General features: G+C 34.8%; 1 protein-coding gene across 1 annotated transcript in view; it reads right to left on the bottom strand.

The window, feature by feature from the left end:
* The window catches only part of LOC128989282 (uncharacterized), a 42827-nt gene extending 31264 nt beyond the window's left edge, over positions 1-11563 (bottom strand). Inside the window, exon 1 of the mRNA XM_054411160.1 lies at positions 11345-11563. Coding sequence (XP_054267135.1) covers positions 11345-11563 — 219 coding nt within the window. The remainder of the gene's footprint in view (positions 1-11344) is intronic.
* Between the last annotated feature and the right edge of the window lie 14728 nt (positions 11564-26291).

Below are 26291 nucleotides of genomic sequence, written 5' to 3'. Positions count from 1 at the left end.
TATTTGATGGAGTTTTCAAGTGCCTAATGTCAAGTAGGACAAAGACGTCACTTGTAGGATTTCGTTCTCAAGAAATAGAAACTTAACTTTGTTAAGTTAAAATGGCAAAGGATAAGCTGTGTTTTGATGTGCTATTTATATCCATAGGGTGAATATTATTGAGTTTGTACTGCTTATAAATTGGGGCGCTTTCATTGCCCCACCCTGTATAACGCTAAGCCGATTTTTGTGAACAAAACTCCTCCCTCATTTTTGAACCGATTTTGATGATTAAGGTGCCAAAAAATTACCCTGATTTGTAGATTTGTAAAATGGTTTTCATATTTTGAAATCTTTATTAGTTTGGGCAGGATCTTCCGTCAAAGTTGGGGTTTCTCCTATAAGATTAACATGGGGGAATCTAAACATTTAATTGGAAACTTTGTCCCCACTAATTTGAGAGAACGGCTGGGCGTAGAAACTTGGTAGAGGTGTCCAAGAAAAGGTATCGGTCTGTAGAAGAGCCATCAACAGAAAAACGAAGTAAATTCCCTTAGGGCTCTGCCCTAAAATCCTGTAAAGCTTCCTTCCCAGATTTGTTTACATTATCGTCATACGGATAATTTTTCACTACTTTTTAATGAAGCAACTGTTAATATTTCAATTGCATTTTAGACAACACTACTGAGTTTGTCAAAAAGAAGTATTTGCAATGTAATTTTCTGATTTTAAAATTTATTTTGTTCTGCATCATCTCATGTTTTGCAATATAACGTTCAATTACGAAATCATTGGAAAATCTTAATATTACAGAAACTCTTAAAATGATTTCTTATCGAATTATATTATATCTATTGTACGGGTTGGTGTCAGCCTTTTTGACTACTTTTGCCGATATTCTGTCATATTATTCAAGACAGATAGGTTCATGAGATCATTTCCATACATGTTTTCAATTATTAAAACAGATTTCGATTGTGTAATACAATACAAAATAATACAAGTGCAGAAGGGCACGTTGCCCATATGAGCCGTGTTCATATTTTGTTTAAATTAATAGTGGTTTACAGCAACTGGATTAATATTTTAATAATTTGTATAAAGACATGTGTGTATGATTTAGAAAGTCTTAATCTGCAAAATTGCAATTTATTGCAGACTTTTTAGAGGTGTTACTTTGATGTATTCATTCAGCTTAGTGAAAACAGAATAGAGCCTTTGAATGTTATTAAACTAACGAAAAGGGTTGTACATGTTGTGTTGTTATTCATATGTGTTTGAGAACATATGGTATTAGAATATTATTTGTTTAGTTTTTGTTGGTAAACATTCTGAATCTTGATTTATTGTAAAAGCTACCTAATAAAGTATTTGTCTTATTAAAACTATATTTTAATTTAACTTACGATAACACTACACATGTTTACTAGCGCTACTCAGCAACAAAACCCATTTAATTTATCTCTAAAAGAAATATCTCAAAATGCACCGGTAACTTACCCAGATAGTAACATAAACAAAATGTTCAAACTCGATACTACAAAAAAGTTCAGGCCAGAGCCATTTTAATGCGCTTGGATTGTGACACTTATTAATTCGATTTATATTTCTCTTAACCAAAAGATGATAAAGATCTGCAGAAGAAGTTCATTGTGCTCTTATCGTGTCTAATAATATCCAAACACAGAAAACCTTGCCTAAAATTAAAATAGTACCTATATCTTGAAAGATGTTTTGCAGTGGCCTATTACGGACCGGGGCCCACTTGGTTGGCCTTAAGTGAGATTTGTGAAAATAACACTACACTTCGAATGTAAAACAAATTTCACAAAGAGTAATTACTATTTAAGCCGTTACTGTCATGACAGAAAGGTCGTGTTCCTTTTGAACTAGATATCCTCATCCTTTCTAAGATACGTTGATTAACAACAAAGCATGTAAACATCACTATTTACGTAACAATTTACAGTATTTGCTTTTTGAAAATGCAGCATTGCTTTGTCATTTGCATTATTTGTTGCCAATAAAGCCGCATGGCCATAAGAACGAGGTCCCTCATTTCGAGAATAAAAGACAGCATCACTACAAGTATATTCCACTACACCTAACATTCCGAGGATATATTATATTGAGCACTTTATGTAATTGATAAGGCTGAGACAACTGACATCCGCATGTCATGGAATCAATGTTATGCTAAAATTGCTAAATTTAGAGGGTTATTCATTGGCACAGAAGTACGGTATAATGACCAACGTGACGAAAGAAAAATAAAACTTTCACAGCTTTAGGGTGGACCTCCCTTTGAAATAAGAACGTGCCTCCTCAACAAACATATATTTTCTAAAAAAAAAAAAACACACACAAATTTAATCTGCATAACACTGATGAAATCGCAGAAGTGTGTACCACAAAAGATCCACCAATACGGTTTTAATGCTATTTAAAGGTTCTTTCAAAAGCATTCTTTATATTATATTCATCAAAAAGAAGATAAACCAGTTAACATAGGAACAATAACTCCTATGACGGACGATATAAGAAACTAGGTGCAACCCGTCGAAATCGACGGTTACTTTCAAGGCTTACGTTAATTAATCTAACTGCAATAAATTGGGTGAAATAAACATATTTTGAGCATTAAGCAATAAAGTGTAAAACAATAATGATTTTAATTGCATTAGTAGCCAAATTTGGTTGATCATTCAATGAATTAAATATTCCCCATACCGTACGGCATCGGAGTTATTATTAGTATGTTATATGGTATCTCTTCCTTTGGAAAAACCTTTAAATAGTATTGAAATCGTATTGGTGAATCTATTGTAGTTAAACACTGCCGTGATTTCATCAGTGTAATATGATTTTATTTCAAAAGAAAATATTTTTTGGGAAGACATATTCTAACTTCAAAGGGAGGTATATCCGTTACAGTGTAAGTTTGATTTTTCCTTTGTCACGTCTCGTCAGTTCATATCGTACTTCTGTGCCAACGAATGAACCCTCTAGCATAGTTTTGAGAAATTGATTGTGGGGTTACTATTAAAGCTGGAATTCCTTGACATGGGGGATGTCTCAGCCTTATCAATAACACAAAGTTGTCAAAATAATCTCTCTACGGAATGTTAGGTGTAGTGGAATACTTAAAGTGAAGTTGGCTTTTATTCTTTAACTGTTAGGGGCCTCCTAGTTCATGTGGTCTTGCGACTTCATTGGCAACAAAGTGATGACCTTTCTGTCATGACGGTAGGTGCTTAAATAGTATTTTATTTTACAGCCAAAATGTCGTGTTATTTTCAATAATGTTACCAACCCAGTGCGCCAAAGTTCGTAATATAGGCAGGTGCAAATAATTTGTCAAGATGGGTACCATTTTAGGCAAGGTTTCTATGTTTGGATTTTATTAGACACGATAAGAGCAAATATTTCTACATAACTATTTTATATGTGTAGATATGATAAAATGTATGCAAAAGTGGTGAAAAAGGCAGAAACCGTACAATAGATATAAGATAGTTCAATAAGAAATAATTTAAGAATTGCTGTGATAAAAGGAATTTCCACTGATTTTGTAATGGAATGTTATATTGCAAAAAATGACATGATAAAGAAGAAAATCAATTTTAAAATCAGGAAATAATATTGCAAATACTTATTTTGGTAGAATTCAGTAACTCACAATATGTGTGTTTATTGAAATACAATTTAAAAATGAACAGCTGTTTCATTAAAAGTATTATTTACATTGCCAAAATGTAAACGACTCTGTGAAGGAATCTTCAAAGGCTTCTGGGGCAGAGTCCTAAGCGATTTTGCTTAGTTTTTCTTTTGATAACTCATCTACAGATCAAGACCTTTCTTTGGACACCCCTACCAAGTTTCTACGCCCAGCCGTTCTCTCAAATTAGTGGGAACAAAGTTTCCAATAAAATATTTAGATTCCCCATGTTAATCTTATGGGAGAAACTCCAACTTTGATGGCCTGTGGGGCAAAGCCCGAGGATTTTTATTACAGGAATTTGTGAAAGGGGGCGTCTACACAAAAAATACTTTATTTTGACACGTCGTTTGTAAAAATCCGTCCATTATTAACGGAGGAGTAGTGTTTTGTACACATCACCTTCACGTATTATATATAAGGATATGTTATTCATTGAATGATCAACCATATTTTGTAACTAACGCATAATAGTCATTATTGTTTTTACACCTATTTATTACCGTATTCATTAAACAATGCTAAATGCGCACATTTTTTGTAATTTCACTCTTTTTTTCGCAGTAAGAAGAATTGTCGTAAGCCTTTAAAGCAACCGTCGATTTTGACGGGGTTTACCTAGTACAGTACCTACTATTATAATGGTTATAGTAGTATGTTTTCTGTGACAAGGACGACTAGAAAGCACAGAAATTTTAGCCAAAACACGACGGCTTAATCTTCGTCTTCGATCACCTTCCGATTGATTATACAAATTATTAACGTGTAACACTTAGGTTATGGTTTAAACTCTTGAATAAATGCAAATGTGAATGTTAATATAACTTTTGTCACGATAATATAACTTGGTTTCACTTATACTCTAACCATCACATAAAGCCCTCTTATGCAGTTATTAGTAGCCAAAATGGTAGGATTCAAAACTGTAAAGGGTTGATTTCTAAGTTACATCTGTACCACCCTGTTTTAGAATAAGTTGATGACTAACCCTGAGGGTTTAAACTTTCGGAGGCAGGTCTCCGAAAATGCCTAAAATTACATCTCCGTGTTTTTTACTCCCCTTTTTTTACGAATCAACGTGTAGCTAATCTAATTACACCAATATTTATTTTTACACAAATGTTCTCTTCACTTAAAAATGTAGGTAAAAATAATTATGAAGCTCGATGGTGAAGGTCAATAACAATATATTATATGGAACCCTGATGACTCCGCTCAATTTTGTGGATGCCTCTGCGACAGCCACCTAGTTTACATTATTTTATATTGGTACCATTTGTTAAATATATTAAACATTTTCATTTGTATGTCAATGCACTGTATTATAATTTCAACGTTGGCTCTAGAATAGGTGCAAAGGTTAAACTCCAGGCGCTGCCGGAGCGGCATTGCTTTATTGTTTTAGAAATGCTTATATCTTAAAAACGGTAAGAGATGTGGCAAAACGGTTAAAATTCAGGCACACTACTTGGGTATCAACTTTTGATCAAGAACAATAATACAGCATAAAAAATCTAAAAATTAAAAAAAAATTAACATTATTTTATATGGGTACGCGGTTGAGTGATGCGAAAAGAGTTTGATTTTGAAAATATATATTGGATGGATGGGGATTGGAAATATTTATGGGGCTGGACAGTAGTATAGAACATTTTCATAGGTATGTATAGGCAGTGATAAATATTAATATTAGACCATATCTTAATGTAACATTTTTTCTACCCTTTTACGTAATTAAACTCATAATCAAGAAAAGGAAACTAAATTTAATGATAATACCAGGCTTACTATACATGGAGCTGATGAGAGGACACTTTAAGCTTACACAAGGCTGTTAAGAGGACATAAGAATAAGAGGACGGTTAAGTGTCCTCTCAACAGCCATGACATGTGGGAAGATGTTAAAGGGACCTTTTGCTGTCCTCTTATTATCTATTTTCCCTCTCATTTGGTGGTTGTTCTATGAAGGTTGGCAATACTGACAAATTTTACTATACCAGACGCTGTTGAGAGAACAGTCAACTGTTCTCTTATTCTGTTGTCCCCTTAACAGCCTAGTGTAAGTTTATATATATATATATATACGTCCGTGAACGCGATAACTTGAGTAATTTTTGTCCGATTTTGATGAAATTTGGTTTAAAGGTGTAAAGCGGGATAAACTTGAATGAGTTCGCGAACCAGCACGATCGGACCATGGGAACGGGGCTTTACGGGGGGTTTTATGGGGTAAAAATTGGTTTTTCTCACTTTTGACCCTCAAAACACAAAATTTCCCGATTTCTCTTTAGACCTTTTTAAAGAGCTTAAAAAAACAAATAATTTAGTATATAAAAGTATTTTTGTTCGATTATTAGTAACAGAGAAAATTGAAAAAATTCTAAATTTAAAATTCCCATGCTATTGTTATGGAGAATATTGTCAAATGTTGTAGTTTGCTTGTTTATGGATATATTTCGATCAAACTTGGCAAATTTATTTATTTTGTACTAAGCTATCAATATTTTACTCAAAAACACACTTTATTAGTTTCCTTGTAGCTGCAAACCTAGGTACTCGTTAAACCTAATGTTATTAAAATATATTTAACTGAAAATCAATTCGGACAAATGGAAATTCGCTTAGTCGGCAGGTTTGCTGCGGCGGGGGTATTTTACTTTAAATTTACTTCTTTTTATTTAAATAATTATTTGTTTATTTTGTTATCTTGTCTGTGAAGTGGTGAGCGACAAAGAAGACTCTCACCACACACAGATGTACAGTCTTTGTGGGGATTTTTTTCTCTTTTTGTTCATTGTTTTAAGCCACGATTGTACTGATTTGTAATTTTGGAAATAAATATATTCTTATTCTTAAAAATTGTTGTAGAGGAAGAAACACTCTGGGCTTATTCCTTGTCTTGGGTACATCGCGATTCTGCTGTACTCCGATCCATGTAAGACATTTCACATTTTCTCATTGCTGATTTGTTCAATGTTTATTCCTATTATGAACATGACATTGTATAAAACCATTAAACATACTAGCTGTGATAGCTAAGTCCCATTATTGACACGTGCACCATGAGATACGAACTAAAACACACAGTCTTAAATGGATTAAATCAAACATATAGATGATTGATTATCATCTATATTTTTGTATATAAATTTTATTTTTATTTTCTATATAAATGATTGATTATCATCTATCATTTATATTTTTATTTGTATACTGATATGTATACAAATAACGATCACAGCATGGCAAATAATCAATTGTTCTATTACAGTACTTCTAGTAATACAAGTTGTAACAATCGGAAGTGTACACTGGCATTGACTATACAAAGAATAGACTTCCCAATTAATGTAAACATTTGAAACCAAAAAAGAGTGGTGCAATCTGTGATATGTATACAAATAACGATCACAGCATGGCAAATAATCAATTGTTCTATTACAGTACTTCTAGTAATACAAGTTGTAACAATCGGAAGTGTACACTGGCATTGACTATACAAAGAATAGACTTCCCAATTAATGTAAACATTTGAAACCAAAAAAGAGTGGTGCAATCTGTTGAGATGGTCACCAACTAGAGACAATATTCTCTGTTAAGTGATAAATCAATCAGCTGTTTGCTATGATACTGCATTGGCTTTAATCAATTATGTTACCCAATACACTATTAAACTCTGGTTAGATGGTCCTGAACTTCATCTATTTTCTCGGCTTCAAACTTTTATATCATATGGGAAGTTTAGAACAATAAAAAAGAACAGTAGCGAAAGTACTTTAGTTTAATAAATGAATCCTCTTTATACTGTATTTTCTAACTGTACGAGCAGATACCTGGGAACATGTTATAAAGCGAACAACATAATACACCGTAAAGGTAAAACATAACTGTTTTATTGTGTTTGAATTTTTTATTTTTATGAAATATCATTTTATAAATCGTTTACCCATTACGTGGCATGATGATCCTTGGTCCCTTCAACGCAGCATAATCGTTCAAAATACAAGTTAAATAGCTTGTCAATAATCATGGTACGATTTATCGTATTTTCTTAACTAAATAAGGTCCAATAACACATAAAAAGAATACTTACACTTATGTAGTTAGTCATTAAATAAATTACAGTAATAGTTAGACAATAAATACAGTATACTTAATAAGTTATAAGTAAGGAATAAGTATTAAGTTGTATTCGAATTAGATTGGAAACTTTATTCATCAGACTTTATAGACGTCTTTATTTACTAACACTTATTTTTATTTAGATTTTTAAAAATAAAGTTGTAACGTAAAATAAAGTTGAACTTTAGTAAAAAGTTTATTAGAATCCGTCTGCCATAATGTTATGCTCATTAACTAATAAAAACAGTGACATGCAGAAGATTAAAACATGAAAAACCCATAACGGTCTTAAAGGCATTGTAGTCTTGCTAATTTATTAAAGGCAAAGGAGTACTCCAGTTTTTGCAGTGTTTTCGGTTAAACAATTATTCAAATATTAAAAAGGCATTCCAGCCCCGAGCTATTGTGTGAGCAACAAAGCCCTTGTAATTGTACTGTGAGGGATTGTTTCCCTAGGGTTCGATTTGCTCGCAGGGGCAGAGTTGGGGTCTTCTCTTTTATATTTTAATTGGCCGATGCGTGTGAACAATCTCCGATTTGATACCAGACAAGATAAGCAGATCGAAAATACAATTGGAGCAAGGGAGTTTTGCGACGATGGGACCGTTGGGAATGAAATGCTGTAATCGGACTTGTGAATTGCAAGAGGTCTAACGTAAAAATGCTTGTAAAAATGAAGACCTAAGTATGGAACAAATGTTAAAAAGGTTTTGTGTTCTATTGAAACAAAGCATTCATCCTGGTACAAGCTTATATCAATTGATAACCAACGATTTTGTTTAGAAAAATCCGTGTAAACTATAATTTGATACGATGATGATAGCTGAGATCTTCGTTTTCCATTCTTCGTAATAATTTTTCACTTGTGGATTCTTTCCAGGATGGCTTTGGACCAGTTCATACTTAACAGTTAACATGTCAATGTATTCACATTTAATGCATACTTTAAAATTATAACATCTTTCACATATTATATTATTTTTAGGGGTCAGCAAAATGTATTCTTCTTCCCCTTGCCAACCATACTTGTAGTGGCAATCTACTATACAAATTGTATTACTACAGCAAACATATAGGCCTACAAATTATGTGGACATTGACTATGAGCAGGGTACTCCAATGTTCTTAGTTATAATTTGTTATCTTAATAAAATCCGTTTTACGTGATTCTATAAGAACAAGCATATTTCGATCTTAGTTAAATATAATGGGCTTCACAGGCATAATTAATTTCCCCGAAAGCTATTAAATACTATCATGTACTTGTCTTTACCTGCAAAGAAGGGGTCTTAAAATACCTCCTAGAAAACTTTACTAATAATATTAAATACACATTGTTTATTGAGTTTTAAAATCTATGGATTCCAACGTAACATTTAAAAAAGGAGGAATTTGGAAAGAAAACCTATAAAGAGTGAATTATTGTTTGCATTAGTTTCGCTTCAAATATTTCCGGTTGAAGCAAATAAATGTCTTAAACTTTTTTCTGCAAAACAGGTCTTTGTAGTGGACTGCTAACGGACGTTCACACCGGGGCTGAGATCCGAGATCCAAAAGAGGGAGATTTCGAAAAGTCCGCGTCACCGTGCAGCCCGCGCCCCACTTTAAATTAGCTCTATTGTTAGGCAGCTACGTTGGCGAAATTCTGGAAAAAATCGGGGTCGGTTGAAAGAGCGAGGGGAGGTTCAGAGTTCTCACAGGCTTGCAGACAATCAGCTAATTATCATTGGCTTGAGTGAGCACAGCGACTACTGACTATGGGATCTGAGCTGCAGTAGAAGTGGTAGTGGGGGAAGGGGTCGTACAGGTAAGAAGCATGACTTTAACCTCAGATTAAATATAATACAGTCGAGTTCTATGTTTTTGCAAGTATTTTATTAATTACTATCCTCTATTATCTGCATGCAGTTTACTTAATATTTCGACCGAAACGGTTAACTGCATTCAAACTATAAACTGAAACCGTTACAAATATTTACTATTGTGTCACTGACATAGAGCACACCTGCAGCGACTCCTCCGCGAAACCTTTTAATTACTCCATGATTCACCGTCTAATTGGGGCTCTCCGCATGCAAATCTGTGATTTAAATTTTAAACTACGACGGAGATAGTTAATCGTCTTATTGTTGTCCAAAAATAACTGCAATTATGCGGTTCCAAGAAAGTGCGAGGAGCTCTGACCCGACGGTACTGCTTTAATGTGTAGTTCCCGCCAAGGCTAATATCAAGCAGCTGGCGCTTCCATTTGGCGGGTATTTCCGGACCGGACAGCACGGGTAATAAATGTAGCAGTGCCATCTAGATCGCGAGGTCATCGGGGCATGTTAACACTATAATAACCGTGCACGTGCACAGAAAATTAGTCTGACACAGTGTTAAATTAGCATATACGTGATAATATCCAAAATACTGAAAGGAGATCAAACAAAAAGATTATAGAGCATGTCTCCAAATTGAATATATAAAAGGTGAAGTACGGGTCAATGGAAGCAGTACTGTATGCAGTTTAAGTGTGGGGTTAAACCGTAATGATCGTATTTAATCATAACTATAAAAATACTACATTATCAGTTATAACTCCGCAACAAGCAGATTTAGGACGAGATGGCGAGATGGAGGAAGCGGGTAGGAGAGAATTATAAACACGATATAATAGCTTACATAACTAGAGAAAATTCAAATTACAAATGGTAGAGAATATAGAAGGTGTCTTTATTGGAATAATCTTGATAAAACATTAAACAATTGATAGACTACATTCTTTCCACTTTTACATAGTTATGACATATTTCAACTCCATGAGACAACATTTAACACACTACTGGATTCTAAGATCCTCGTTATTAACACTTATCCTAGTTTATCTTTGGTTCTACATTAAATGTATACCGCCCTACTGTGTTAGGCCAACGGTGGTTAATTGGAAGATATAAAACTCCTGAAATGAGCCTCGGAGAGGTGCCAGTATCAGACCGGAATCTTATCGTGATCTATTGATTTGACGTTAAAAGCCGAGATTCTAATGAGGACAGAGGCTAGTGGGAGGCTTGACAGAGCACCACACAGTTGTCTGTGGTCAGTTGGTTCCTGGCCTATTAAGGTCCACATTTTTACGAAGTGACCAATTTATATTTTCAACAGTTTCTTGTAGGTGGACGTCATTGAAGGAAGTTGTTCAGTGACTTGGTACCTCCTCTCGCCGTAGTCTTGACTTTTCTAAATGGAACAGCCTTTGAATTTCATTGGTATAATGTTTGTTTAAGTATGCTCAGAGGTATAATAGCTAGTACGATTGGCTGACACTTGCATGTGGTCTAAAGTGTTGTCTAATCAAATAACAGACATAACCTCACAGGCGCCTTTAACTGTTGTGATCCGCATTAAAGAGTTTCTTACATAAACACCATCGATTCAGTCCCAAATTCTTAGGTAAACTAATTAATGGCGTGTAAGAACAGACATTAGTGGTAGATTGCAGGAAGTTGACTCAACATTTAATCGGTGTAAACGACTGGTCATTACCTGAAGAAGACTCCCTTCCAAGGCCAGCCGTTCTGCCCAAATCGCATCCGGAGCAGAACAATTGTGGGAATTGCGAGACATTATCTGACTTGCAATTACCTTTATCTGTATCTCACACGTGCCGAGTCTTATCTTGAGGAGAGCAGCAGATGTATGTACCTCGGGGTAAGCAGATTCGGCATCTCCACTTGATATTCCACAGTCTGCGTCTGTAGTCATCGCCGACATTCAATGGGTGGCATCGCCGACAACATCCGTGAACCGTTATTGTTCGGATTGAGATTTTCTTTAAAACCAGATTCCTTTGGTAACCTCCGACATAACTGTTGCCCATGGTAACTTACATTTTGAAATGGTAGCTTGGAAACTGGACACCTGAATTTAGTTATGCTGTTATCTATTAGTATAAAAAGGACGATAGCATGATATTTCAAATAATTTTTCGAGTTCTGTTTTGCATCAAAGGCATGATTTGTCCAGACATTTGAAGTCGGCTGTTGTTTCTATTGCTGCTCGATCAAGTTGTGCAGTCCATCGGCATATTTCCAGATAGATGTTGTATTTGATGCTGTTCGTTGTTTCCTTTGACTTTTTAAGATGTGCTGTCGGCATCACCAGAAGAGGAAGTAGTAAATATGTTTTCGACCTAAATTCTCATGCTGCGCCAAACAAATATATTTTGAGTGTACTGATCACGTCAAATTTGTAACAAATAAAATAATCGTCATTTCCTAGGCGGTGACGTTTTTTACTCATTACAATTTCGACTGTAAGTGCTCTTGGCCCTTAATTAGGTCGGATTTACGACCAGACGACATCAGCGAAGGCTCCTAACCATCAAACAGGGCGGCTAATTTGAAAATAATTAATCTCGTGTCAATGATTAGCGCGTATCGCAGTTGACCAATTAGAGGAAGCGCCGGTAATGGCGGCCTGTGATTGGTGGTAGTAGCGGAACCTAGCTCGGCCGCATCAATCATTGGCTAGTTTGCGATCGCGCCGCAGGCTCGCGGAGTCTATCACGGTTTCTAATGACTTTCACATAATTTATCAGCCTTATCAGTCCGTTTAGGGTTTATGAATATTTATCCAGCTCGGTTTCAGTCGCGATCTCCAGCAACATTTTAGTCTCGCTCGCCTCTCGGTCGCTCCACAGTGTTAGCTTATCTTCACACAATCAGGACTGGATTGATTTTAAATACATGTAAACACGGTTGCTAGGATAGTTCGCCTGGGGAATGATAATAGATAACACCACGGTGTACAGATTTCCGGAGAATTCGATAACAGTTTAACGCTGAGAAAATGTGAATTTTGTCCATTCATCCTGCTAGGTCGTTGAACGTTGAATCACAAAGGTCAATGAACTATGAATTACATTTAAATTCATCTATGACAAAACATTCAAATTATATACTGTATTTTCAAAATGGATATCAATTGTTCATTATTTGCATTGTACATTTTTAAACGCACATAAGTCGCTATATTGGAATGACAATTCCTAGAGTTTGCACCATTAAAGCTACAATAATACCTAACCTACCTGTACCTGCTGAGTACAGACCAAACCTTTCTCGTGTTTGGATGATGCCCTTATTTATTATTTTACAAAAGAATTGAAATATTTTATCTAAAGTATTACTCAATGAAATCAGTCTAATTGGTTTTCCAAAAACATGTCACCATTGTCCATTATAGCCAATTAAAACGTACTGCCGAAAACAATATCTAACAACATTACTAAATAAAATAAATATAAATTCACCCATTAAATAAAGACTATAAATAATTTTAAGTCTCGACCTCTAGGTGTAAAAGAGGCAAGCACTCTTTCCTTGTTATCCCTCGAGCAAGCTCACTTCTTTATTGATGAGAAAATTAATAACATGACATTTGTGACGTTTAATTCTTGATGGTAGGCTTTCAAATTGAAAACAGATAGGCCGACCTTTTGAATGGTTTTTAGCAAACCATCTTCGGGACAAACTGTAGTACAAGTAATACGAGTCAACAATGGACTCAACTCAATCTACGAGTTCTTCCGAGATTTTGAAAATGGATTGGGAATCTCGCGGCAGGCTTGTAGTATCAACTGCATCGCAGTCAAAGGTGCTTGATACATAATGCATGATGTTTACACGACGACTCGGATCTTCGGCTGCTAACTAGAGACCCATCGACACCAGAAAGCAGCTAAATACCAAAAAACTGGAGCACGCGAATTGATCGCTCCCATATACGGAGTGAGGTGACAATAAACGTCAGGTAATATCAGCTTATTAAGACATACGAGAACAGAAGTTCTGCAAGTCCCTCATTTAGAACCGACGTGCTTTTGGAAATGTCATTTTGGGTTTATAAAAAAACACTGTTAAAAATGTGTAAAACAAAAACACCTGACTTTTCTTGTGTCCATAGGAATGTTACCATTGGACTGTTTGTGAATTCTAGAGGTAGCTGTGCTTCAGTTTTAGAGTTGCAGAGTTTTAATCACCAATGGCTTAAATTGAGTGATAACCTCGCACCACTGAGCCTGAAGTAATGTTAGAAACGTTTCAGATTAGAACCTTATGTCCTAATGTTTCTGAACTTCGTTTTTCAAGTTACTGATCAAGGAAAGATTACGAAACCGCTTATTCTCATAAGTTCAATACTCCATTTATACCATGTATTCAAAGGTCCATTTAGTAGTGTGTCATCCATCAAAACCTTTCAGCTGACAATACCCTATCATTTTAGAAATCCCCAAATATTTGTTTCCCAACGACCAATTTTACACGAGAAAAACAATGTAAAACTTGTTTCTACAATAACGGGGACATTGTGGCTTCCGTGTTGGTGTTGGTGGCAGCTTACCTTTACCGACACTTTCCTCGCTTGACCACACACTCTTATATCTTCCACTCGGCTCCTTGTCTTTCACGTAAAAAACTTACTTTAACGTCTCCATTCTTTAGTGACTAATTTCTGCGTTCTGCTCAAGAGTGCCGTTAGATGTTTATGGTTAGTTCGTGGTTTTTCAATTTTGTTTTCCTAAATCTAAAGTTACACTAGACCACACATTCCTGACTGCCGAATGCGGTGTTTGATAGGTTAAGTTGTAATATTGTATTTCATAGTTTCTATGTCACATTTCGATGTTTTCACTTTAGTGTAACCTTTCTTTGTTTGGTATAACTTGTGTTTGTGTTGTTTTGATGGGACTACTAATTATAACGTTATTTAAGTTTGTATTCTCATTTGAGTGTTCGTTTGTATTATTTGAAAATTATCTGTTTATTGAAGCACACTTTTACCTGTTTTGTCAATTCCGAACTAAGTGTAAAATTCCTAATTATGTGTATTTAATCAAAAGTTATGTATTTCACACCGATATATGTATCCTAATTAAAAGCAGTAAACAATTGAAAATCTACTTTTTTGACTCTTTTTCTATCATTAAATGTTCCAAAATGTTAACAATAGTGATATTAACCTGTCGGAAAATACTGATTGTAGTCCTTCATTTTAAGATCAGAGTCATCAACTGGTATAATAACGTCATTGATAATTTCATTTCTTCAACGAAAACAAACCAGCGCGCTCAGTAACTGATGGGTGATTTAAATAGCCTCACAGCTTTGGTAACAGATTTGTCGGGTAAATGATGATGAATTGTCGGGAAAATTTCATAGTGTCCATAATCTGGGGTAAGTGTGATAACGTTCAAGTCCATCAACTAGTCCCAAAATGCAATCTCATAAGAAAAGTTTCATAGTGTCCAAAGGGACGCGTTGCAGAAAGTCAACAGTCCCGGAAGGTCAAATAATTTATACCTGTGCCGCTAGGTCAAAAACTACAATGTTTGCAGTGTCTGTAGATCAAAAATCCCAGTAAGTCAAATAGTACAGCCCGAGCTAAAAACGTGGTCTATGTTAAAGCAATTGACTTATTGGGAATTTGACCTAATGCAACAGCAGTTTTAATATAACGAAATAAGATAAAATATAAGTTCAGTTTCGCTGAGTCAACAGTGCCGGAAGGTCAAAAGTATAATCTGTTAAAAACAACGATAGTCCTCTCGACGCATGACTTCAATAATTTCGTGTTTTGGTGTACTTAAAGTTGTGCTAAAATTTTGAAATTTGGTACAGAGCTTCTTGGTTAGTCCTACTCGATGACTATTTTGTTGGAACTTTAACTATTTACCGATCTAAATAATAAAAATTGATTTGTATGGTGAAATGGTTTTAAATCGTGATTTCTAACATGAAAAAGTTAGCATGCGAGATTTTTTTTTGTTTTTGGGTTAGGGAGGTTTTGTCTGTGGCAAAGTTGTAGCCAAAAGTGTGATGCGTAAAATATATTTTTTGGATTTTTTTACAATCAGTGGTTCAATAGATAACTTGGGTTGAAGAGGACGGCAAATTTAGCATTTCGCAACGCATGGAAAGAACTACATCGTACGATGCGACTGCTGAGTGGACTTTAATGTACAGTTCTAAGGACAAGAAAAAGATGAATATACAGATCACCAGTACATTCATATTATTTATAAAACATCTTTCTGTATTACCAGCTTACATTTTTCACTTATAAGAATACATCATAAACAGGGTGTTAAAATAAGAGGGAAGATACTTTACCTAGTAATTCCTTGGGTCAAAATAAACAGAAAATCAAGAATAACATTTTTTCCAAAATCGTTTCGTTAACCAGATATCCGCCATTTTGTATTTTTTACATACAAATATTTATCTTTACACTTTTCCAACCGATGTTTATGAAACTTGGTATGTGTGTTAAGGTAGGAGAGACCCATGTTATAAACAATGATTCATCTTGATTCGCCCTAAAATTTCAAAATTTAACACTTAACTACAATATAATATACTTTACTACACCACAATATTTACGTACCTATCACCATAAATCTTTAATAAAATAAAACGTTCACATTTTTAAAATCCAAAGTAAATCAATGTAATCTTTCTTTTTTGAAAAATATAGTAAAAAAATAAGGCGATGTTAAAATAACGACAGGCGAGTTTCGATCTGGGTGTTTCAGGTTTGAACCTAGGAGGATTTAACATTAATTAACATTAATGTTTAATCCTCCTAGGTTTGAACTGATTGAGAGGAATACATGAAACCGAAGGGGGGAGGTAGCAACAAGTGCACTAGTACTTACTAGTGTCCAATTACAATTTGATGGATTGAACCAAAAACCTTTTCTATTTCACTTATTTTCAGCTGTTAAATTTCAAACAATACGTTGTAGCTACATCATCATCATCGTTTGAGTTTGGGTTTTACCGTTTTCACATGAACAGCGGTTACCCGGTATATAAGGAACTAGGTGAAAGCCGTCGAAATCGACGGTTGGGGGCCTCCTCGTTTATATGGTCGTGTGGCTTCATTGGCAACAAATAATGCAAATCAAATAGCAATATGGCATTTTCAAAGAGATTTAAATTGGCTGTTACGTAAATATTGACGTTTACATGCATTGTTAATCAACTTATAAAGGATAATGTGATCTAGTTTAAAAGAAATATGACCTTCCTGTCATGACAGTAGCTGTTTAAATAGTATTTACTCTTCCAGCCAAAATATCGTGTTACTTTCAATGATGTTACCAACCCAGTGGGCCACGGTCCGTAATATAGGCCACTGCAAATAATGTGTCAAGATAGGTACCATTTTAGGCAAGGTTTTTGTGTTTTGATGTTATCAGACACGATAAAAGCACACTGAACATCTTCTGCAGATGAATAACTGTTGGAGAAATATAAGCCGATTCATAAATTAATGTCACAATGCAAGTTTGAGCATTTTGTAACTATATGAGAAAGTTACATAGTATTTCTTAGACTGCTGCTCAGTGCACTTTAGAATATGTTTTTTAGAGATAAATTAAATTATTTTCGTTGCTGAGTAGCACTAGTAAACATGCACAACGCTTTTTCGTTAGCCTAATAACATTCAAAGGCTCTCTAAGAGTTCAAGAAAATAGCATTGCAAATACTTCCTTTGGACAATTCAGTAACTCTCAATAAATGTGTATTGTTTAAACATTACACATAGTATAAATAAGTCAACCATTAGTATGTATTTGAATTTTTTCCAAATGCTGAATTTGTGTCACAAATGCTGAATGTTACAGCTGTTATGTTAAGCAAATTATATTGTACTAAAAGCTAGCTAGAAGCATTGACTATTGGAGAAGGTTAGCATCGGCTATAGACTTTTTAAAAACTAAAACTTAATTTCTAAAAAACTGGGACCCTAATTTAAAATTATGGCTTTGACATTCCCTAGTTCTCAAAATTATCTTTCTTTGAACACAAAAATTATGAAAATCCGTCGACTGGTTGATTCAGAATCGTGAAAAAACCCCATTTACGTTTTAATAATATATATGATGGTTTGGACAGGTTTCAACCCTTCCGAGGCGTAATACATTTACACAGTTTATGTGTAGACTACATTATAACTCATAAAATAGTTCTAAAATTAAATGGATCTCCTTTTACAAACGTATATAATAACCAGAAATTTTCAGATCGTCCTTGCGTGTATTTCATGCCACAAATTTTGACGAAAGGCTTTTCATTACATAAACTATACCTATTTACAGTGTTGACCAAACAGTTGGCAATAAGCATTAATAGATAAGCTATGTACCAAATATGATAATTTTAGCTCTATTCTAATTATGACAAAACACGAAGTAACTAAAAGCGAGTTTTGCTTGTGTAGTAAGCGTTGCAGGAGGTCTACTTTACACTGAATCGACGTTCACTTTTATTGCTTTTGATCTTCCGGCACTGTTGACTCAGCGAAACTGAACTTGTATTTTACCGTATTTCGATATATTAAAACGGGAATGTTGCTGGAAGTCAACAGTCCCGGAAGATCAAATAATTTATACCTGTGCCGCTAGGTCAAAAACTACAATGTTTGCAGTGTCTGTAGATCAAAAGTCCCAGTAAGTCAAATAATACAGTCCGAGCTAAAAACGTGGTCTATGTTAAAGCAATTGACTTATTGGGAATTTGACCTAATGCAACAGCAGTTTTAATATAACGAAATACGGTAAAATACAAGTTCAGTTTCGCTGAGTCAACAGTGCCGGAAGATCAAAAGCAATAAAAGTGAACGTCGATTCAGTGTAAAGTAGACCTCCTGCAACGCTTACTACACCAACAAAACTCGCTTTTAGTTACTTCGTGTTTTGTCATAATTAGAATAGAGCTAAAATTATCATATTTGGTACATAGCTTATCTATTAATGCTTCTTGCCAACTGTTTGGTCAACACTGTAAATAGGTATAGTTTATGTAATTAAAAGCCTTTCGTCAAAATTTGTGGCATGAAATACACGCAAGGACGATCTGAAAATTTCTGGTTATTATATACGTTTGTAAAAGGAGACCCATTTAATTTTAGAACTATTTTATGAGTTATAATGTAGTCTACACATCAACTGTGTAAATGTATTACGCCTCGGAAGGGTTCAAACCTGTCCAAACTATCATATATATTATTAAAACGTAAATGGGGTTTTTTCACATTCTGAATCAACCAGTCGACGGATTTTCATTATTTTTGTGTTGAAAGAAAGATAATTTTGAGAACAAGGGAATGTCAAAGCCATAATTATAATTAAGGGTCCCAGTTTTTTAGAAATTAAGTTTTAATTTTTAAAAAGTCTAGCAGCCGACACTAACCTTCTTAAGCTAGCTTTTAGTACAATATAATTTGCTTAACATAACAGCTGTAAACATTCAGCATTTGTGACACAAATTCAGCATTTGGAAACAAATTTAAAGACATATTTAGAGTTGACCTATTTATACTATGTGTAATGCTGACCATTGATACATTCAATTCTTAGGTATGAGGATGGCAGATTAATTAAATATGCATAGTAAAATAGTAGGATGTCCAAATGATTTTTTAAAGGAATCTTTGTTCTCATTGATTTGTTTTAGTCCCATATAATTTGTTTTAACTAACAGCTGGTTGAATGTAATATTGTTCTATATAACTACTAGCTGAACCCGGCAGACGTTGTCTTGCCTTTGACTATTTATAATCCCGCGGGCTTTGCCCCGTTTAACTTCTTAATTTTCAAGATGATCTCGTTCGCATGGCTCAATCACGTCCTGGTTGAAGTTCGTTCGCTACGCTCACTCACCTTTAGGTTGGAGCTCGTTCGCTGCGCTCACTTGCCTTCAGGTTAGCTCGTTCGCTACGCTCACTTGCCTCTAGGTTAGCTCGTTCGCTATGCTAACTCGCCTCCAGGTTGAAGTTCGTTCGCTATGCTCACTCACCTTTTGGTTGCAAATTAGCTGTTGTCATAAATGTAAAAGAAATAATAGTGCTGCACCCTGTTGGTAATCCTTGTAACTTTAATGCTATTGAACATCATAGAACAGAACCAACTTGTTTAATTGAAACAGCTGTTAAGATTCATTAATTCCATTTCTCATAAGGTTAACATGGGAAACTCCAGAGCCACTGGGGCGGAGCCGATTGGACGGATCACGAAATTGATGGTGTATAAACCTATTCCATGACATTCTACACGTATGTACCAAGTTTCGTGGCAATCGGTTCAGCGGTGTCTGAGTTTATCACTGCCAAACAAACAAATATACAAACATCCTCTTTTATACTTATAGATTAGGTTTTTGGCGAATTTCCCATATAGGGAATAAGCTATTACCGTAGTACTTATGGTAACACCTGGACCCGGGACCGATTAAATTTTTCGTTTTGAGGTCCCTAGAGGCCAAAAACACCATCCGTTCAAATTCATATATACAGGGTGATCAACTCAAGGAGGCCACCATTGGGAAATCGGAAACGGTAAGAATTAGAGAAAACTTTAAGTGGGGGACATTCCTTTTTTTTGTGGCAGTTAAAGATATGATTTTAGTTTTTTTTATCATGCATTTGGATAGAATATGCAATTTAAAAACTTTTTAGCCTTGACATTTTTTCGATAAACCCACTCGATTAGGAGTACAGCCTATGGAAAAATGACTTCCGGTGTACATTTTACATCATGTAGCTCCTAAACGAGTAAGTTTAGAGCAAAATTGCAAAAAGTAAATTAGTCTTAGAATTGCATCTACATTCCTTAAAGACTAAAAAACAACAAGTTTTCCACTTTTCAAGTTTGCCGCCATTTTTTTTATAATATAATTCATATTTTTAATGAATTTTATGGTCTTTTTGGAATGTGGATGCAATTGTAAGACTTTTTTACTCTTCGCATTTTTGCTATAAACTTACTTGTTTAGGAGCTACATGATGTAAAATGTACACCGGAAGTCATTTTTCCATATGCTGTAACTCCTAAACGAGTGGGTTTATCGAAAAAATGTCAAGGATAAAAAAGTTTTTAAATTGCCTATTCTATCCGAAAACATGATAAAATATAGGGAGTTAAAATCATATTTTTAACTACCACAAAAATAAAGGAATGTCCCCCATTTTAAGTTTTCTCTAATTCTTAACGTTTCCGATATCCCAATGGTGGCCTCCTTGAGTTGATCACCCTTTAACTTATAGCCTATATTTATTTATTTATATATTTTCCCCGGGGGAAACCCCAGGACCCCCCACCTTTTTGGGGGGTATTCCATACCCCCAGGCCCCCGGTGACCCCCCCCCCAAAATATATGTCTAGGATCGTCCTTGTCTTCTTAACCTATAAAACACGTGGGATACAGCCTTTCTTCACTGATCACGTAATGCATGATTTTCTATAAAGTCTTGGGAAAATAAAAGGTAAAATAGATAGAATACAGGTGTACTGTATGTGGTTTATAGTTTACACACAAATATTCATCAAACTGTGTGATATTTTGTTATTGCAAAGAACAATTTGGGAGTATCGTATTGTTTAAGTCGATGGAAAATCTCTGTTGATCCTGTTTTACAAGCAAACCAAAAAGATACAGTAGTCACCACTCTATGCGACATATTCTAACCAGAAAATTGTAATCGTATGATTCTATAAGCATTGGTAGGATTGCAAAGTACTTCACAAACATTATTTCAAGGGTAATAACAGTCACAATTTCCGCTGACTTTAAAAGAGTCAACTAAAATATTATACTAATGGACACACAACTAAATGGAACAACTAATGGAAATACTCACGATGTACATATAACAGTTCGATATAAGCATTGAGTATACACGTCAGTAGATACGTGTATACCCAATGATATAAGCAACAGTTCTTGCAATTTATTGTTTATTGTTTTTTAGAGTTGTTTCGGACTTACTCACACTCGTATAAGGTTGTCCACGTTTGTCAATGATAATGTAGACATGTTACACCCGTTGTCACGAATATGTTTACAAGTTTTCCGTCTGTTTTTGAATAGCGATACATTTTTTCACATACTTAAGAACCACCTGATTTCGTGCATTACATGTTCGTCTCAATTTTATTTGCTTTAGTAGGCATTATTTTGGTTGATGAGGACTTCAATAGGTCCTTTGCTCATGAAATATATTACTTAATTAATTTTTATTGTTTGGTAAAATGGATTAAATTATCCAGCAAACCCAAATAGAAATAGTAAATATAGTATTTCAAAAAAATCAGTAACATTTTAATAATGTAGCCTACATTATTTCCTTGAATTGCATAACAGCAATTAATTGAGCTGATCCTTATATAAATAAATCAATATGTTCTTCATAGGCATAACATGGGTTCTTTAAGAGCCACTGGGGCTGAGCCCAAGGGATTTTAAAACGTAACGTTGGTTTGCAAATGTACGTGACACGCTCTTTCTAATAAGACATGAATGGTCAAAATCGTCTAAGAAATGCGGAAGAGTTCAACGGAAAAATTTCGTGTTGGCGTTACAGTATGGTTGAAAAGTCCTGGATTGGCTATATTTTTTTAACAATATAGATAAAGTAGTGAGACTTGGTATATCAATAATAGCCATAAATATCTACTGTCTTAAGCTATTATCACTTTTTTATCCCTTAAGGGGGGTGGCCCACAAAGACTAAGAAAAAATTCTTATATAATTTTAATACTTTTTTACCTGTTTTTGAAATGGCGACCATACAAATGTATGCATTTTAAGCCAAGTATGAATGGAGATGAGTGTGTGATGAGTGGGCTGTAGGCGGAAAAATAAGAACAAACTAAACTATTTATTAACATAACTTTTTTTGTGTTGAAATTTAAAGACAATGGTCTCAAACTCTACACCGAATAATGCTAATTCATAATGGTTATTATATCTATGATCGATAATGTAGCCATGTTGCTTTGAAATGGCGACCATACAAATGTATGCATTTTAAGCCAAGTATGAATGGAGATGAGTGTGGGATGAGTGGAGCGATCTTGTTGTCCTGTTTGTGACTAAGGCCGACATAATCCTTAGACACAGCTGTTAATTAATAGTGCATACAGTCAATTAATAGCAGCAGAGGTCAAGTTTGGTATCAAATTAAAGGGTTTATTCATAAAAATACATTGCCGCAAACCCAAACTCAAACGATGATGATGATAAGTCGCTAAAACGTATCGTTTGAAATTTAACAGCTGAAAATAAGTGAAATAGAAAAGGTTTTGGTTAAATCCATCAAATTGTAATTGGACACTAGTAAATACTAGTGAACTTGTTGCTACCTCCCCCCTTCGGTTTCATTTATTCCTCTCAATCTGTTCAAACCTAGGAGGATTAAACATTAATGTTACCTAATTAATGTTAAATCCTCCTAGATTCAAACCTGAAACACCCAGATCGAAACTCGCCTGTCGTTATTTTACCATCGCTTTTTTTTAAATATATTTTTCAAAAAAGAAATATTATATTGATTTACTTTGGATTTTAAAAATGTTAACGTTTTATTTTGTTAAAGATTTATGGCGATACGTAAATATTGTGGTGTAGTAAAGTATATTATATTGTAGTTAAGTGTTAAATTTTGAAATTTTAGGGTGAATCGAGATGAATCTTTGTTTATAACATGCGTCTCTCCTACCTTAACATACATACCAAGTTTCATAAACATCGGTTGGAAAAGTGCAAAGATAAATATTTGTATGTAAAAAATACAAAATGGTGGATATCTGGTTAACGAAATGATTTTGTTAATAAAGAAAGATGTTTTATAAATAATATGAATGTACTGGTGATCTGTATATTCATCTTTTTCTTGTCCTTAAAAAGTCCACTCAGCAGTCGCATCGTACGATGTAGTTCTTTCCATGCGTTGCGAAATGCTAAATTTGCCGTCCTATCAACCCAAGTTATCTACTGAACCACTGATTGTAAAAAATTCAAAAAAAATATATTTTACGCATCACACTTTTGGCTACAACTTTGCCACAGACAAAACCTCTCTAACCCAAAAACAAAAAAAAATCTCGCATGCTAACTTTTTCATGTTAGAAATCACGATTTAAAACTATTTCACCATACAAATCAATTTTTATTAATTAGATCGGTAAATAGTTTAAAGTTCCAACAAAATAATCATCGAGTAGGACTAACCAAGAAGCTCTGTGCCAAATTTCAAAATAATTTTAGCACAACTTTAAGTACACCAAAACACGAAATTATTGAAGTCATGCGTCGAGAGGACTATCGTTGTTTTTAACAGATTATACTTTTGACCTTCCGGCACTGTTGACTCAGCGAAACTGAACTTATATTTTATCTTATTTCGTTATATTAAAACTGCTGTTGCATTAGGTCAAATTCCCAATAAGTCAATTGCTTTACCATAGACTACGTTTTTAGCCCGGACTGTACTATTTGACTTGCTGGGACTTTTGATCTACAGACACTGCAAACATTGTAGTTTTTGACCTAGCGGCACAGGTATAAATTATTTGACCTTCCGGGACTGTTGACTTTCTGCAACGCGTCCTATTAAAACTGCTGTTGCATTAGGTCAAATTCCCAATGAGTCAACTGCTTTAACATAGACCACGTTTTTAGCTCGGACTGTATTATTTGACTTACTGGGACTTTTGATCTACAGACACTGCAAACATTGTAGTTTTTGACCTAGCGGCACAGGTATAAATTATTTGATCTTCCGGTACTGTTGACTTCCAGCAACATTCCCGTCCAAAGCTACATCAAGGCGTGTAATAATGTCAAACATAAAGATGTTGAGTGTGGAATTCTCCAATGGATAACCTTGTAGACAGAGTATTGTCCGTACTTTCAGCTTTTAGAGGAGTTATGCTTTTTATAGGCGAGTTGTGACCACTCTGCTCATTTTTCTGTTACAGTAATTTGATTTATTACCCTTTGGCCGTTGGTACATCGCTGCTGTTAGCTCTTTGCGCTGACCCATTGTGAGGGCAGTTAAAATTTTATTGGAAACAGCTCTCATAGCCACTTAGCGTTAGTGTTCCGAGCCATTTGGACTTAACCCGTCCGTGGCGACTCCCGATATTCAAGTGGCGTTCACGTCTGGTCGAGCCAATTTCACGGTCGTAGTTCAGCCTATTATAACCACTCGACCTTAAACCTGTCAAATACTCAACGTTTGTTCTATCGATGGCGGCCAAACAGTGATGACTCTGCTGAACGTATCTCATTCAAACATGTTTACCCAAAGGTTCAAGTAAACTTGTATGCATCCTCTTAGTTTTCACCATACAATACAACTTTTAAGGACAACTATAATTTGATTTAATATTTTCAGAATTATAAGGTAGGACTAAACGGATAAATGTGTAATGAAATATATGGGCTGATAAAACAGGGCCAGGGCTACAAGATATCGCCACTTGTTGTTGTAATCCGAATACAATATTTCGCTACTCTGGGGTCGACAAACGAGAATATGCAATAGAGATCATTCTACATGTAAAACTTAAAGACAAATAGGATGTAAACTTGGTTTTCGAAATGCTTTGTTAACGCGTTATGGCAATCCAACGATTACATTTTGGATGAGGATTTCTTGGGAAATCGGATACGTCATCGATGTATCTCATACGTACATTATACGTACATCGAGAGCTTGGTTATAGTTTTTTGTATGCTGTTTGACCTAACTAATTCAGTGAATTGTTAGTTGAGTAAGTTTTTTTAAGAATAGAATAGGCTATGCAAACTAACTTTAGTGAAAACTGTAACAGTATTTTCGAATCCATGTCAATATAGCATTTTTTCTCTATTAGGGCTTTTAGAATGAGCTCTCAAAGATACAGCATAATTATCATTGTATATTGCCCTATAATGTTAAATTAAATTTATTATCACCCCCTGTATATTCGACTAACATACAATGTTAAAAAATGCTGATAAACTAATTAGTTTATCTTGTTCTAACAAAAACGCTGTCACTCCCGCCCGAGTTTCTCACGCCTAGACTAGTGTAGGCGTAGGGCAGGCAACAAGATGAATCATGAAGCTGCGCTGTGCCGTGTCCAGGCCGTTATCATATGCTAGTCCCAATCATTGCCGACAGGTAGCGCGGGCGACACTCTTTGAGCCGCGCCGCTCGCTTATCGCTCCGATTGACTCATTTGTACTGATGTCTATATTAAGAGCTGCATTTCAATGAGCCAACTATTATATGATATCGGAGAACGTTTTAGTTAATGCAATGATTAAATTGTGACCGTTTAGATAGGAATAATTTATTCTGGAATTTAGGTACAAATATTTTATCTCCTAATAAATATTATCAAAAGTTGTCTTTTCTTCAAAAGGAGGATAGGGACATCGTTTTTTTTTAGACTAATATGATCAGGTACATACCTTTACGTCAACAGTTCCAATTTGTAGTGAATAACTCACAACATGTTTCGCCTATTCAGGCATCGTCAGGTGATATCCTAGCAAGAATGCTTTGTCTTCATCCATGATGGAGTCGTCAAGAAACATTTAAATAAATACACAAACACGCACGAAAACATTTAACAAATAGAGTAGGCCTACTA

The sequence above is a fragment of the Macrosteles quadrilineatus genome, unplaced genomic scaffold (genome assembly GCF_028750875.1).
Source record: "Macrosteles quadrilineatus isolate MER2022 unplaced genomic scaffold, UCM_ALF_1.0 Scaffold_3__2_contigs__length_128488019, whole genome shotgun sequence".
NCBI classification, from domain to species: Eukaryota; Metazoa; Arthropoda; class Insecta; order Hemiptera; family Cicadellidae; genus Macrosteles; species Macrosteles quadrilineatus.
The sequence above is the reverse complement of the archived record's forward strand: the minus strand, read 5'-3'. Positions and strand labels throughout refer to the sequence as shown.